Source organism: Styela clava, chromosome 9, assembly GCF_964204865.1.
Source record: "Styela clava chromosome 9, kaStyClav1.hap1.2, whole genome shotgun sequence".
Classification (NCBI taxonomy): Eukaryota; Metazoa; Chordata; class Ascidiacea; order Stolidobranchia; family Styelidae; genus Styela; species Styela clava.
Window position 1 is genome coordinate 20,702,647 of NC_135258.1, and position 17,244 is coordinate 20,719,890.

At 34.5% G+C, this 17,244-nt stretch overlaps 1 protein-coding gene across 1 annotated transcript; it reads right to left on the minus strand.

Annotated features, from left to right (window-relative positions):
- Positions 1-2,329: 2,329 nt before the first annotated feature.
- Positions 2,330-15,690, minus strand: LOC120339172 (histone-lysine N-methyltransferase SUV39H2-like). Its single transcript, XM_078115883.1, has 9 exons — positions 15,584-15,690; positions 14,432-14,926; positions 13,927-14,091; positions 13,144-13,347; positions 11,193-11,413; positions 10,324-10,477; positions 6,296-6,448; positions 5,810-5,951; positions 2,330-5,722 (listed from the first exon to the last, which is right to left on the minus strand). Exons 2-9 carry the CDS (start codon positions 14,888-14,890, stop codon positions 5,589-5,591), a joined length of 1,632 nt encoding a protein of 543 aa, XP_077972009.1. The 5' UTR covers positions 14,891-14,926; positions 15,584-15,690; the 3' UTR covers positions 2,330-5,588.
- Between the last annotated feature and the right edge of the window lie 1,554 nt (positions 15,691-17,244).

The following is a 17,244-nucleotide window of genomic DNA, read 5'->3' on the forward strand; positions in this document are numbered from 1 at the left end:
ACACCTAGGAAGACAGAGTGATCTTTGAATTATCTGATTTATATTTAAGTTTCTGAAACACAACTGAAAACTAACGAATAGAGTTCAAAAACGCGAAAACGAGGTAATGTTTACAACCACGCTTGAAAATCTGTCTGAGTGAGAAAAGTGTCTGAGCGAATGCGAAAAGGAGGCATTGTTACGTCACTTTTTGCATCTTGCTGATTGGCCAATGTCACAAAGTAAACAAGGAAGTCGATGCTCGGGTAAAGGTCCGTCATTGGCTATATTAAGGTCATTTTTAAAATTCTGGCTAGGCCCCATTTTTCAGGATAGGTCCTATTTTCGGGGAAACATGATAGATACCTTAATCTTGATTTTCTTCAATTTTTAAGTGCCTATTTAACTATCTAACTCATGAATATTGAAAGAATGGAAATAATGAATAAATAACTCATTATTTTCCCATGTCCATACGGAAAAACTTTTGGCGTTAGGAATACGATCGCCACCGCACCTCTTACCCTTCGTGGGTTCGCAGTTTCGAGGTTTGCTGGACTCCCCACCGCCGTGGGCCGTGGGGTGGTTCACGTAGACGCTGGTCGGTTATATACAATTCTGCTGATAGATAAGGAAAAACTGCGTTTATTTTATCACTCCAACAAAGAACACTATGTATTCATGTGTACAAGCTCGAATTCATTTTGCCAAGGTTTCATTTTATTTAATAGTTTTCGAGAAGTCTACGCTTCAAGGTTTTTATCAGATTTGGAACTTTTGAGTACATTTGCAGCGAAAGATTACACACTGACTTGGACCAATGACATTGTTGTTTAATGTCATTGCTTGGACTCAACCAATGAACGCTTTTGTTTAAATTATAAGATGCACGTCATAATACAATGCCTGAGCATGGTACGTGAACGAAGCATTTTATGGGATATTACTTTCATATCTATCGGAGTGTTTTAGACCAGGGGTGTGCAACCTTTTTCGTAAGCGGGCCACATATCAATAACTGGGTAGAACCACGGGCCGCATCTTCATTTAACGTAGGCTTTCTATTGGTTGCAGGTACAAAATAGTGTCTTCTTGTTAATGATCTTATGGCATTGCAGAAATGATAAGTTAAAAAGCATAAATTTCTGAAAACTTTTATTCAAATTTACTGTCGTACCGTATTTAACGATTCAGCGTAATAAATACTACTTTTATCAAAACTTGCTTTAATGGAAGTGCTAGCAATTCGATATCCATTTTCCAATACTTCGTCGTTCAGGCGGTTTTATGACGCACATTTAACGATTTATTCTTAAATAATTTGCTGTCAAATCTTATTCTAGATTAGATTCAGACAAAACCAACTGATAGGCTGGAACCAAAACTTATTCATCTTTTATATCTCTTGATAATAAATTTTTTAAACTGCTTTCCAATTGTCCGTTCCTACTACTTCATTAGCGCCTGCTTCGAACTTTCCTCAAATTGCTCGTTGCTCAGCAAGTGACAGCTTTGTGAATCGCGTTATTCTCTTCGCTGTTGGAACATTGTGACGTCACAAGACTCGAGTATAAGCATTACAACGCAAGGGGGTTGGAATTACTCGCATGTACCGGATTACACTAAATCAAAAACTCGTTTCGCTGGTCGCACGCCATTCAAGATTGGCTCTTTCCACACCCCTGTTTTAGAACATATAATGGCTAGATCTGATGCCGACCAAGGAAAGGCCCCTCTTCTAGTAACCAGTCAACTAAGAAAAATTATAATCATGAGGACCCACAGGTTTCATGATTCAAATAACATTAACAGTGCCTCAAACCTTCGCCGCCGCTGTACGACTAAGTACGTCAAGTAGCACAGAAATCATAGGAATATCACGCTATCTGGAAAAGCCTTTTCCATTTACAGAAAAGTTGCATGTTGGAAAGGAAGCTGGAACGTAGTAAAACAGAGGCGTTTATATCGCTGAACAAATACCAAGAGGAATGGAATTACGACTGAAATATAAAACATTAATTCGGAGTTTGCACCGATATATTTACAGCGATGGATGAGAAACTTACTACTAGTAATATTGAGGACACGTCTGAGTGATTATGAGGACATAAGAGCTGACCGATCTTCGTCAGAACGGCTTTCTCCACCAACCCTACTCCCCCAGAGATTCGCGAGGAAAGTTCTGACGGACGGTTGAAAGAGAAAATGCAATGATCGGCGAGGAGGTCATAACTTTTCATGATTAACTTCATACAGTAAAATATATCCAATGTAATATTTGATATGTATATCAGTACCCAGCCTTTGTCTTCCTATCGCAGACACACAAATATTAAACAAATTCAACAACTTCATTTCAATGTTGGTTTTCATTGAAAAATGCAAAGTTATAAAGGCCTATAAGTTTTTGTGTTAACAAAGAAAGACTAAATATGCCGATTTCAACATATCATGGAAAAATAAAAACAAAATCCGTGAATTAGCCTCAAATTTGCAGGACAAATGTTGTGTTATTTTGGTTTGGCTTCCCAGGCCTTGACTCCTTGAATCTACCTACACTCCATAAATATTTGAATGGAGGAACATTTCTCAAAATGTTATGGAATCATAACAACATCACTAGGCAAATACCGAACAGAACCATATCAAGTCTACTGATAGCACAACACTTCCAACAAGAGGCCTGATGGAAGAATAATTACAGCTCTTTCAATAAAAGATGATGAATTCACAGAGAATACACGGCCATGATAAGACTTGCACTTACTATACCCTAGAAAAACTGAAGATAAAACAGCAAAGTAAAAAGAACATCAAACTACAACAAAAAAAATTGAACTAGATGATCTTTGCAGTTCATAAAAATAAAAAACTTCAAAAGAATCAATCAGTAGCCGAGCCCATTGAACACATGACTATTAGAAGACACTTTTCCTGATAAAAAAATTCAAAACAAAGAATAAATAACTAATTATTCATCCAGAATTACAAATATTGAATATGATCAGTTACTTTTCGACTAAACAACATATGGATTGAATAAAAATAGAAACAAAACAGTTAAATAATATGGCAGTAGAGAAAATAATTCACTAAACATGAATTGTATAACTGATAGTCTTATCTTACAAATAAGTCTACACCTAGTACCTAAAACTATTACAAACACATGGTAAGAAATAGAAACAAGTAAAGAAAAAATCCTAGTCCCAGGAGTAGACATATAACAATAATCCTGGAATACTTAAACATGCATGATTGAGAATAAATAGCAAAATTAAAATCCAAACCTTTTGTGATATCTGTGTGGAAATAGTATTTATTCAGGTCTTCAAATGTAACTTTTTTGAGAATAACAATTCATGATAACAGCGTGTTGGAAGGAAGTAAATTACACAGAATTTTTTTTGATTTTTAAAAAGAATAAGTTTACATAGCAATAACTTATGTGAGTAAAAATCTCTGGCTATGGTTGCATAACAGCCACTTCAAACAAAATATAATCAATGATCCTCCTTGATAAAAGCATAACATTCACAATAGATCAAACTAAAATTCATAAAAACTTATTCGTCAAAACCTTGCGAAGAATCAGCTGTTTTTGAAAGAGATAAGTCCAAGTTGGGAGATATAGTATACAGTATACAATGGTAACAAATGCCATTTGATACATGGCAGTATAAAAGGTGAAACAAAAAAGACATTAGGTACGATAACATATTTGCATGCCCATCCAAAAGTAGGAACTTAAATCAAGTTATTTTTATATATCGAGTGGTTAGACAGTGTTTAAAAATAGTTAAGGATTTTGTATCTTTTATGAGAAGTAAGATCACTCAAAAGAAAAAAAAAACTCAATGATTGATTTTGTGCTGGTAAATACCAGTTGATTACAAGCAGTTCAAGACATAATGGTCAGGAAAACAGCTTAGTTGTGGCTTTAATCTAGGGGAGTGCAACCATGTACAAAATGAATTAAAAAATTAGCGACAACCAGAGCGCTGGGGAAAAGGCAAGAGAATAGAATGCGACTATCGCTAACCCTCCCAGTAGAAAAGGCAACAGAAAAAAGATTTAACACGACGACAAGAGCTAAAATCATTATGTATTTTTAACAATGTGAGTAGAGCTCGACCGATATCACTTTTTGACGCCGATACCGGCCAACTGTAGTATCGGCGTCAAAATATATCTATCTCAAGATATATCGGCCAACTGGTGGCCGATAACCGATATTAGTATAAATCATATTTTGAGCCACACTTTTATGATGCACCTTGTGAGTCTGTAGTTTCATTTTGATATTTGTTATCATGGCAGTACGACTTTTATTTAACTAACTTCAGTTAATGCTCGAACAAATGTTCTTCTGTAACTTTTCCTGATACTTCAATATCAGTCTAGCTATTTCCAAGAAAAAGAATTGTGAATCAGACGTTTTTAAATATAACTATGGACATATGTTAAGGGTATTGAAAAATTATAAATTGATATATTTTAAAGTGAATCGTGATAATGATCCTTCAATATTGTGATAGCATATGTGCAGTTACATGTGGAATTTTTATTAACTTTGTTTCCATAGACTCTCAATACCTTATTTAGTCAATAATAATGCATTAAGTTTTTATTTTGTAATTTTCAGCAAGATGATAAACAACCATCAATATAGACAAAATTGTTACCCCAGAAATTCAAAATTGAATTTGGGGATTCGGAACTGACATTACTGCTTTGAGCTACCTGTACCATGTTTCGATGATTACTAACTCGTCAGCTTCCAATGGATTCTATTTATAGAACCACCGTTTAATGCTGTTACTAAATTTGCCTTCTTCTCATTGTGTACTCTCTCAAAAACGTCACTTTATAAAACGTCATTGTTACTTCAGATAATAACTTTTCAGTTATGACCATGCATGAACTGGCTAATCATAAGACACCGGGAATTAGGAGAGACACCGTTATAATGCAAATTGAAAGCGAGAGAAATATACCCAGGGGCGAGAGCCGTCGCAGCACGCAGCCCGACGCTTGCCGAGTATGGCCGATATATATCGGCGGTTTACGACCGATATGATATATCGGCAAACACACAATATCGGCGGCCGATATATCGGTCGAGCTCTAAATGTGAGCGCTTTTTTAATCATAAACTGTCGGATTAGGACTTTATATTTGTTGGGAAAAAATCTGAGTGTTGATAAGGGCCACACTAAATGGCTTGGTGGACCAAGCTGTGGCACGCGAGTGCACACCCCAGCTTTAATCATTTAGAAAATTATTATTGAAGACGGATAAATTGAGGTACTGTAATTCAGACCCTGGTTTATGAAAACCAACTTTAGTCAAAGACATTAGATTATTGGTGTAGTGAAGTATACGACATTCATATGAACATTTTCCCAATTGTTGTAATCTTTACCTAAAAAAGTAATGATCCTATACTATGCAAGAAATAAACGACTTCATTTGCCCCTGCAAAGAATTATCATATTGTCAGTATAGGCAATATATAGAATCTGAAGGTATCTTTTTTCCTTATATTTTTGGCACCTCACATTAATTTAATGCAATCCTCACACATAAGTGTTACTTGTGACTAAAAACTACATTACAAGCCATCCTCGACAATTGCTTGCTTTGCATAGGCATTTTTTCTTTAGAATTGATGATGTTTTTGAAGTATCTGACACTTCGCTCTGACGATCACTTATTTCTTCTGAAGCCTGATCTTGCATATCTGTAAGACCAGGTTTAATTTGAAAAAAGACCTTTTTCAATAAGTGAAAATATTAAAATGTAATACAATATTAGACAAATGATATACCTTCTGATGCTCCAGTCATTTGATAATCGAACGAAAGTTCTTCATTGACATTGATATTTTTTCTAGCAAACAGTGCAATTCGAGGTAGGGAGAGATCCATATTGTTTATGAATACATTGTATACTTGAAGGTTTGGAGCACACTGCAAAAACAAGAACAGCAATTATGAATGTGTGGAGTATAGGATAAACATTATATACATTATGCACATGTTCATTACTTGAAGAGGACAAATTTAGCCAATTTTAAACCCAATTTATTCCAAGTTTTGACAAAACCAACACCAGACACTGGAAGTATTGACAATAATAGGGATGATATGGAAATAGATTCTTAAAATCAACACAAAAATTTATTTAAAATAAGTTGAAAACACCAACGAACAACTTCTGACAACTATTTCTGATTTTTTTTTCATAATTCGTGATTTCTACAGCAGGCATCTATATCAAAAATTTCTTACTTATACATGGCCGTTTTTCTTACCGAGTGATTAATAAAATGCGAAACATTTCCAAATCTTGTAGCATCAACAGTCATCGGATTGTCTGTTTCGTGATAATCAAGATCAAATAAATAAGTTATTCCTTCGCTATCATATTCCATTCCCCTTCTCTCTGCTTCCACGTTTGTAATTACCTAAAACCAAAAGCTTGTTATATTTTATATGACATTTGAAACTCCTAGATTCTCGTGACACACGCATATCAGTGGGTCACACAAATTTTCAACCACTTCTCACTTGCTTGTGATGAAAAGCTTTCTATAAAGAAATCAAAATGTAGGAGCAAATATTTATATACAGTGATATCTCGGTAATCTGAACATCTCTGAACTCGAACAATTGGTTTGTCGACCAAAATCAAAAATTCCGCGGTACTCGAGCGGAAATTCGGAGCTTGACCACCCGAGCCGAGCCAAGCATGCGGCTGAGTGAGATGACGCCAGTGATGTCTAATTCGAATTTGATATTTTAATATTTTCGAATATCACCATCTCCGAATATCGAGTTTAGCGTTTATAGGAATATCGAATATCGCGCACAAACTATTTCGCCGCCGTCCACGTTTTGATTAAAAATATTTTACAGATATCTTATATTTTATCGTAATTGAAGATAGTCGTGTGCGCCGCCGTAATAAATCTTAGACGACATGAAAGGATTCAAATCAGCGCCGACGTGAAGTTCTTATAACACGTCCGAGGACGCTTCCGAATGAAAATATTTACAATTATTATCGTACTTTTATTTTATCATAGTCGAGATATAGTTTGCGCGGCGTGGTAATAATCTTACAGGAAATATTATTAATTGTTAGTAATTATTTGTTTTTTATCGCCCCTTCCGATCGTTACGGGAAATTTTTCAATTTATCGCAATCTACAGCGTTTGAAATATCGCTTAGATCAGCGGTTCTTAAACTTTTTGTGTATGCGGCGCCAAATTATAAAGGAAAGATTCAAGGCGCACTTACACGAAATAAATTGCTGCCTTTGAATAAAACTCTATTTTGTGATCTTTAATGTGTACTTTATGCTTTTTAACAAAAGTTTGCAAACATGTGGGCCCAAAGAATAATGGCAAAAGGTCAACTCTTCTCCATCATCTATACCTGCTTTTCCTTTAAAATACTAAAAAATCACTCACGAAATCGTTACGTAACAACAGAGGCGGACACTATTTAACAGAAAGTAAAAGTAAACGACATAGAAAGGTAGAATGAATTTATTGATTCATTTCATATACACGGCATTTAAAATTTATAGACAATAAAACATTTATAATAAATACAATATGCTGAATATTCCATCATATATTAAATATGTTTAGCGCAATTCTGTAATTTTTGCGGGGCACCCTTTGGATATTATTTAGTATCTACTGCGGATGTATCGTTGAAAAAGACGACATCAAAATGTTGAAAAAGACAACATCAAAATGTTGAAAAATTCACTACAAAAAATACCATTAGGAACATTTAAAAAGCGGATGTATAAATTGGTAATTATTTGTTTTTTTTATCGTCCGTTCCAATCGTGACCGAGCATAACTGGAAATTTTTGCATTTCTTACAATTTACAGCGTCTGAAATAGCGCTTAAATGTTATTTAGTATAGATGGATAATTATAAGATGGGGTAAAATAGGCGGAATTTAGCTGAAATAACAATGTCAATGGGCTAATTTCTTAGAATATATTCGCAAAAGCCCAGTATTGGGTTACGGCATCTCTGGATGACGCCACCTGAACATACTCGAACCGCGCATCTTGACTGCCTCACAACCATTCAAGCATTAGCTCAAGTCAGAACGATAACACGTTCTTAGATATTTTTGTGCCTTTTCTTGCGACATCAATTATTGTTGTTTAGGTACAAGTTTTATTTATATTTTGGGACTCTGCAATGTATTGAATAATTACTATTGTTTCTTGTGGAAAAAAAGTTCCGCTACTCGAACAAATCGGGGTGCTCCATAAGTATGCGCACAACCTGAATCCTAACCGGTACACACATACTATGTTCAGGTTGTCCGCCATCTTGGTGCGCATACTTCTGGAGGTCCCAAATCGGTACTTGAATTATGTTCGACTACCCCTGTATATCAGAAATCTGTCTAAAACAATAAAAAATACACCGAACACGAGTGTTCACTGTCTATTAGCGCGCTTTTTTGAGAAAACTGCAAGGCACTTTCGCAGTTATTTTTATAGACTGTAAAATCGCCATTTTTTATTTTGTTTCTGGAGCAAAAATGTTTAAAGTTGACCAATAATTTGCATGCGAATATATTATTGGCAAATAATAAACCATCTGCGAGTAATTCTGTAACCCAATTTTGCATTACACAACGATATTAGCGGAAATTATACGCTATGTTGTGCAGACATGGGAGACAAAGCTATTCGAGATTTTGCATTAATGGCAAAATTCCTGTATTTAGTATGATGTTTTATACAAGCACTCCGACCCACTTTCCCACGAAAACGCTCGGCGGCGTTGGCCTGAAGTTAGAATGCGACGCCGTTCCTATGAACGAGAGTGGCTCCGTGACTAAAGTGCATGCAATGCTAGTGCAAAAATATCTGAATGAAAGCGAAAGTTTGTCAGGTACTGGTTCCCTTACCATTCAGAAAGTTCTGATACCACACAAGGCATAGTTCGGCGAGGTAATGTAAATATAGAGCATTATTTTACGAACTAGACGAATCTTCCAACAGCGTTTCACGGAATTTTATGATCATATTGTCTGCTTTAAATAATAACTTTCTTAATCCATGTTTATTTTATGTATTGTTTACTTGTTTCAGTTTGTCATTAATTACGATATGTTTGGTTTTCATTAATTTTAAACTTGGCGCTGAAACCGACATCACTTTCCGTATAGAAAGCTGATACCGTTATTTGGAATATGTTTTTTACACATCGGGATGGGGATAGCACAAGATTCAGTATCAAATAATAAGAAACAAAACTAACAATATTCATAGTTTCTTAATAAGTAATAATTTGCTAATTGTGGAAATATGGAAGAAAGTTGGCTAAAAATATATCACAGAATGATATTTATTTTTCGGCCGACGAAAACCCCAAATAATAACGATTGCCGAATCAGCGAAAGAAACGAAAGTAAATTGTCGATTATGATTCATCACTCTCTTCAAAAAATACATAAAACGAAACCACGATGCCGAAAAGCGGTTACGTGTTGTTTTTCTTTGGACGCTCAAAAGAAATGTAATATACATATACAAGAGGTTTCTAGACTTTACAAACTCAGGACTTGATCCTTATCAATAATACGAGTCAGGAGGCAAGAAAGGAAATGATTTTATTAACATTGAAATACACAAATAAGAGTTTTACTTTTCATGGACATATAATGTGAGATTGCCTTTGTGCCCAAACGATTTTATCGCCAATGGATGGCTGACATTTGAGAACTTCTTTTTCAAAATTAATTTCCAGGATTATATCGTTCATTCAAAATTAGGTGGGAAGCGCTAGCATATTTTTCGTTTCTTTTTTTATATTCATGTACTTTTTACGAGAATTATTCATTGTATTTCGTGTACGTTCGCAGATGAAAAATCATTTGTGTCATCGTTCCAATAATGTAAAATATGGAAAAGCAGTTATAACCTTTTTCAAAAATTTATCCTTTTCAGCTTACGCTTATTTTTTTAACTTCAATTTCTAATATGGATTTAAAAGTTTCAAGTCAAACTCTTATATTTGAAAGTTTATTTTAAAATTTGAAATCCTTATATCATGGTTTTGAGTCTCACTTCTGCTACACTGCAATTGAGCTGATGTTTAATGATAGTGGTCATACCAAAAATCCTAAATGGATATGGAGCCGGAGCACAGCTCTGAAGAAAATATGAGACTCCTGAGCCAAAGCTATTGTGATGTCATACCAGTCACCCAGCTCTGCTCTGCTGATATATGAAATATTGTCATCTTGAAGGAGTACATACTGTACTTAATTAATACAGTTAATTTTACTCTTACCTCTCCTACATATTCAATGACGAAGGCACCTTTTGGAATGGGTTGCAAGGCTTTCACTCCCCATCCTTTGCCGTTTGGTGTTTGAAAAATAGCAAGTGTGTACTTACTACCCTTCTGTATTACTCTATTTGGACAGTCAGGACCACACCTACACCTAAGTAGAAAGAAGATGGGAAATTGAAATCACGAAACTCTAACCTGAATAAAGTAAGATTAGGTCGGGCAAAATTAATTTTTTCACTATGCAAAAAAAAAGTTATATTAAAATGCAACATCATTACATTGTTACATATTAATGCATCAACAAGAAAATTTTGAATCAAAGCTTTCAAAGTTTATTTTTGAAATATCCAACTGTAAGCACTAATAATACATCGTCCAAAAAATACAGCAACATTTTAAATATTGATCAACCAATTTTTTAGTGTTGCTATGCTTACATACAATATAGCTTGGGAAAGGTGTTGGCAAATATGTACAGTAAAATACCACTTAGCTGTTAATTAGACCATGAAATGGAAATAATTGTTCTCACTTTGAGATGTTCATGTTATAAACTCTTGAAATATGCCTAGGAAAAGGAGGGCTGAATTTGATCTATAAATTTTATAGAATACACACTGAAACACCGGTTATGGATCAGAATGGTAAACACAATGTATATCGCATAATGAATAAAAAAAATCGAGATAACTTGGGTGAATTTAAGTACAAACATACATCAATCATTGTACTGGCTTTCATTCTGTGAAACCACCCAAATAAAAACCCAATATAAACATTGTACAACAGTAAACTGTGCGAAAGATTAATATCAGTATGTGTAAATTCAACACTTTCTATAAAATGATGACAAATACATAAATTACCTTGAATTGCATTCATAAATAGGTTTCCCAGGTTTAAGCTTTATGAGACCATCACAGTATAAGGGTTTCTGATGTGAATAGCCATTTGTATTGCAGGAACAATTTCCAGACAATTGATCACACATATTCACACATTCACATCCCATCAACGGATCGTCAGGTATTGACACACCGTTGCCAGCAACATTTTGTGCAATATAGGTGAAGTCTAGAGGAGGCAGCTAAGAAATGCACTGATTATTATAAATTGAATTTCACTAAAACAAAAATATGGTTATTTTAGATCAGTGGTTCTCAAATTTTTATCAACCATTGACCCCTCACAGCAGGGGTTCTCAAACTTTTGGTGTTGCGGAGCCCTTGAAAAGGTTGACCATTATTCACGGAGCCCCAAAATAAATGTTAAAATTGGCACTTTCAAATTAATATTCCTGAGTAAGTTGAAAGTACTTTACTTAATTTAAATGCTACACCTTTTTAATAGGGTTAATACAAGTCATAAATAAATCTAAATTTCAAATATAAATTATATATACTAAAGCTGTAAATTTGACACTTGACAAACATATTAATAAATTAGGGGTCGAATCTTTTCCCTTTTGACATTTTTGGAAGACTTGAAAGGCCGCTAATAACGTGCGCAATTGCATTTTGTTACAATCGCCGATTGTTTTCGTCAGTATGGCGTGTTTTAAACCTTAAACATCTTTACGCCGATGTTTATTCTCCCTAAATCAAAAATTTCCATTGACATATACATGTATTGTTCCACAATGACAACGATAATTGCTTTTTTGTTCTGTGGGGAATTATGAGTTCAATGTAAAAAAACATGTTACCATATTATAGTCATCGGCGGCGAAATAATAAAAATAATAATAAAGAGGTAAATCCGCAAATCAAATTTCTTGATTGGAAAGCGGCATTCTAAAATATTAAACTAAAACTTAAAATGGAAGATAACACTATAAGACTTTTATAGACATTGTGAATCACAAAATTTGGTGTTATGTTAGGTTTACTTTGGTTATTCATCATAGTAACTGTGAAATCGAAACACAGTCAATTGTGCATGCGATGTACCTTTCAGCCGCATGCAATAAAATAAATTACAATTGTTCATATTTTGCCCAGACCTTGGGTATTTTATGTTATTTTAGAATAGTATTCTTTCATTTTAGTAATCCTAGTAGTAATCTCGAATCAAACGTGAGTGACGATGAGCACAAATAAACACTTTAAATGCTCGCATTGGTCATGGATTGAGTAATTATTTTACGCAACAGAAATCTCGTTATCCGTTTTTTTTTTTTTTTTAATCGCGAAGAATGTTGCGTAGAAATTTCCAATTCCAAATTTGAACCCCTCCCTCTTGATAATCCTGGCCGCGCTCCTACTACATAATGTCATTTTTTAATTCCGCCTTTTTGCCATATTTCGAGGCTATATTGTTGTCAAATTTTATCAAAGCTGTTATTGCTCCTTTGAACAGTTACAAAATTAGCCAAGTCAGTATTTTGAAAAGTGATCGAATAGCTCGCGGAGCCCCTAGGTTTCTCTCGCGGAGCCCTGGGGCTCCGTGCGGAGCACTTTGAGAACCTATGCCTTACAGCACCCTATACTCCATCATCGTCCCCTAACAGGCTATGTAGTAAAATTAATTATAAATCAATTAAACAAGTAGACTAATCATAGCCCATGATTTTTTTTCAATGAGATGGCTCAGTGATTTTCAACTTGTTTTTTAATATTTGAAGACATTTTTGTCAGGCGTAATCTTTAATCATCCCATCATCCCGTTTGCTTATGAAAGGGAGTTTATTTGTTTTGATAGCAATCGTGTCAGATCTGAAACCAATTTATGAATGTGAGAAAGTTTCTCACCCCTTATCACTGATCATAGATGCTCCCATTATCTTTTGACTATATTTGAGTAAGAAATCAATCAAACCTCCATATTGACTTCATTTTCCACAACCACATATGGAAGGCCCTGTGAAGATTCATTGACAACATCTTGCCAAGCCTTTAATTGGTTTCGAAGTTCTGATTTTTTCCTACCATATGTTGATAGATATTTAAATGATTTTGGAATTGCATTGAAGAGTCGTTGTGTACATGTGTTTTGGTGGATTCCATTCCTTCCCAGCAGTAACTGAAACAGTGATAGAAAGAATACAGAAATGAATCGCTTATAACATCAATCAATAAGAAAAAGTTTGAGAAATTGGCATTATCGACAATTGACACTAGAAATTAAAATATATACAACGGTTTGAGTCTGACACATTCTTCAAATACCTTCTTAGTATAAATTGCTAGTAAGATTGTCGCCTATTGAAGGATGAAGTATTCAAAGACTGTTCATCAAAGTCGAGCAGAGTTACAAAAATATTAATTTGAGCTTCCAGTCATTAAGTGGGCAAGATCCACTATTACTAGTGAAAGATTACCATAGCTGTTTCCAAAATTCATTAAATGGAAGCATTTCTTCATTATAAAACATATGGCTTAGAATAGGTACTGTGGAACAAAATGCAATACAAACTTGTATCATATTTCTGAAGCTTTCATTCAAACACGAAACAAGATTAGAGACTGAATGACTACTCAGTTTTACAAGAATGTAATTGTTGAATCAAAAAAACAAGCTAAAATTGTTTGGTCGAATCAACATTGTTATTCAATGAAGTCAAGACTATCATCAGTAAAACAAATATGCCTGTTCTCTCACTTTATGCCATGAAAGGTTTTCCTTCGTAAAAAAACTATTCAGTTGTGAATCATAATCTTCATGAAATTCTTTGATTAGACAATGACAACTTAGATTGACAGATGATTCCCAAGTATTTGCTTCTTCTGGCCATCCAACCCACTTCACTAAATAATATCTCTGATTCTAAAAACAAAACATTGAATATAGAAAATATATACAATACTTGTTGATGTCCTCACCATATGTCACTCTGATGACTCTTGCCAATTGTGTATTTGCGAGAATATTGTAAGCAAAAGATCTAATAGCAATACAAAGGTTTGAGAGAAGAGGGCAAATACTGAAATTTTGAAAAATCTTGTTTGAAAATATTATAAAGAAATATGTGCTCTTTAAGTTGATATTGAATCATAGTTTGAAGCAATATTCAATAGTATTTGAATGAAAACTAACAAATATCGCAAATAAAAGAATGTTTTCTGAAAATAAATTTTTTTCAGTTTCGTAATGTTTAAAAACATACTTTCACTATTCGAATGTCTGCAATATATTCCACTTCATACATATTGTTTGGTTTTCTCATTTTTAATGCGCTAGTTTGATGAGCAGTCAGTAATAATTTTCTGGATGGAGGTAGTCTTCGTTTTGCAACTTTGTAAACTCTTTTAGGATTTTTGTCTTTATTGTTTTCAACTTTTTTTACTGCTTTACCAGAATAAAACCAAGCACAATTTGCATAAGTAGAGGCCATTCTCTTTTTGTATTTGCTTGGTACTGCGTATTTTGATGAAACAGTTAGTCCTTTTTTAGCCGCTTCTAATATCAATGATTCTTGAACAAAAAGAACAGGAACAACAGGGAACAAGTCCATTTCACTGTTTGGCTTGATTTTCTTTAGAGGCATCTTGTCAGTCTTCACAACTTCCGATGCCTCAGAAGCAATTGAATGCTCTTCTTCTTCTTTGTTGGAATTTGTCATCATGAAAAAGACAACGGCATCAAAATGTTGAAAAATTCACTACAAAAAATAACATTAGGAACATTTAAAAATGTGGCAAAATATAAAGAAGTGAAACAGATAATGAGATGATGTCCCGATATTTAATATATAAAAAACCATTCTATTTGAAAGGGAAACGAGGGTGTTTGATATGCTGACAAAAAACTTTTAGCAAAAAAATGTAAAATGCAAAGGAAAGAACTTGGAGGGGCATGGGGGCAGCACAGTCAGACTGTCTCCTACTGCAGTACTGAAAGCAGCACAGCACAGCTCTTTGATTCCAGTCCCCAAATAAAAAGATATCAGTTATAACAGTTAGTGCAAACCCTCCTTTACGAGACAGTCTGGGCCTCTACATTGATCGGCACTGCAAAATAAACTAAAAGAAAGAGCTATTTTAAAACGTCACAGTTGAGTTCCGTGGAAAAAAGAATCTGTTACACGAAAAAAAAAAATATTTTAACGCATTCAAGAGCTTTCAGCAAAAAAATGCAATTCAAACAAATAAAGTGTTTGTTTTATTGAACCAAATATTGGGACATTTTGGAATCAGAAAACTGTGCTCTACTGTAAAAGGGTTTGTATTTATCTTTATAATACAGTAATAGTTAATATTCAAATATCGAGAATTTCCTGGTATTTTTTAACTGTGCCGTACTGGGGTCGGTGTTTTACCTAGTTCAGTAGTTCCTATCTGCCTATACCATACTCGAAATTTGGTTGATATGCGAACAAAGAAAGAAGTGTTTAATGAAGTTCTATCTTGGACTATTTTCTTTATCTGATATTTTTCACTGTAAAATTTAAAGTCAAAATTTTATTGTGTCTTGTAACACCATTACGAGGTTCAGGTTGTAATAAATCTGTAATCCCACTCTCCCTTACATAACCCGAATTCTCCCGTTCTCGCATTCCTCAGTTCCTGCATTGTCTAAATACTGAAATATGAGGTCATTTTTTGTGGTCTCGGTATATGGCGGACAGATATTCCAATCCTTAATATCTGCGCGTTCACAAATTTTTTTTTTCGTTTGTTGGAACAAGAGTTATGACATACTGCAATAAGTTAACCCAAAGGCAGAGTTACGGTACCGTACCTAAATTTCACCATTCGAAGTTACAACAATAGTGACCAATGCTTTATAAAATCCAGATAACTGGATAACAAAAAAATACAGAAATATATATGGGTTGTCGCATGTCTGGTAGCCTATACAGGGTCATAATATGAAAAGGTTTTAAATAAACACCAACATCCCGTATTCGAAGCCGAAAAAACAAACGCAGACACCCCGACAACAACCCGCCAATTCGCGTTTTCGCGCCTTCGTAAGGGCTTGTCGCTTGACAAATATCCTGCACGCGACCTCTTGCGGCGTACAAAATTAACAGTGGGAGCAAATTCAGGATTTAGTCGTTGGGGTAGGAGGATTTGGGATCGGATATGGTATACATATTTATCCCGGGAGAAAGAAAAGTCGATAAAACAACCTATTCCTATGGCGAAACATGGCCGCTCGTCAGGGTTTTGGTCCATGATGGGTATGAGATTAGTTAGCCTTAGCCTACAGGCGACTCTGCAAACCGTAAATGATGTCATTTTTGGAGATTTTCCATCGACTTTGGTGTTTATAAAAATAATCCGACTTGCATCGTTGATTACAATAAATATGTTTAAATGAATACTTCGGTCTTGGCAAGTTTAAAAACGAGTAGGTGCAAATTTTCAGATGTAGATCGGAAGTTGGCCATGTTTGAACTTTGAAGAGTAAAGTTTGTACGATAGTCAGTCAGTAGTTTTTCACCAAAATGAACATACACTACATGCAAACAAAAACTAACTCATTACTTATGAAAATAAAAAATATGACCGAATCTTCTGTTTTACTTCGCTTTAGTAATTATGTAATTACCTCAAATGGTATTATTGTTGACAAACAGGTGATATTTAGCAGTAACATTTTAGGAAAAAATTGCACCTTCTTTATTTCGCCAAGAAATCGTACAATCGATGACGCATAAGTATAATTCAAACAGCATTAAGGAGTCGTCGTAAACTTTTTTCGCTGGAATTCAAATGCGCTGGAAAGAATAGACTTGTGTTACATGAAACACGTAAGTTGACAGAGAAATTTCCTGCTGTTTATGTTGTCATATAATACCACATCACCTTGAAGAACAGACCAATTTGCGTTCAGTGCAGAAAGTCGGACATTTGTTTTAAATCCTCACAGTGTGAATTCCAAGGTTAACGAATGTATTGGAAGCCTAAGACATAAACATCATCAATAGCTTATGCAGTCTAATCGGTGTTAGTCATTATGAAATCTCGTGCG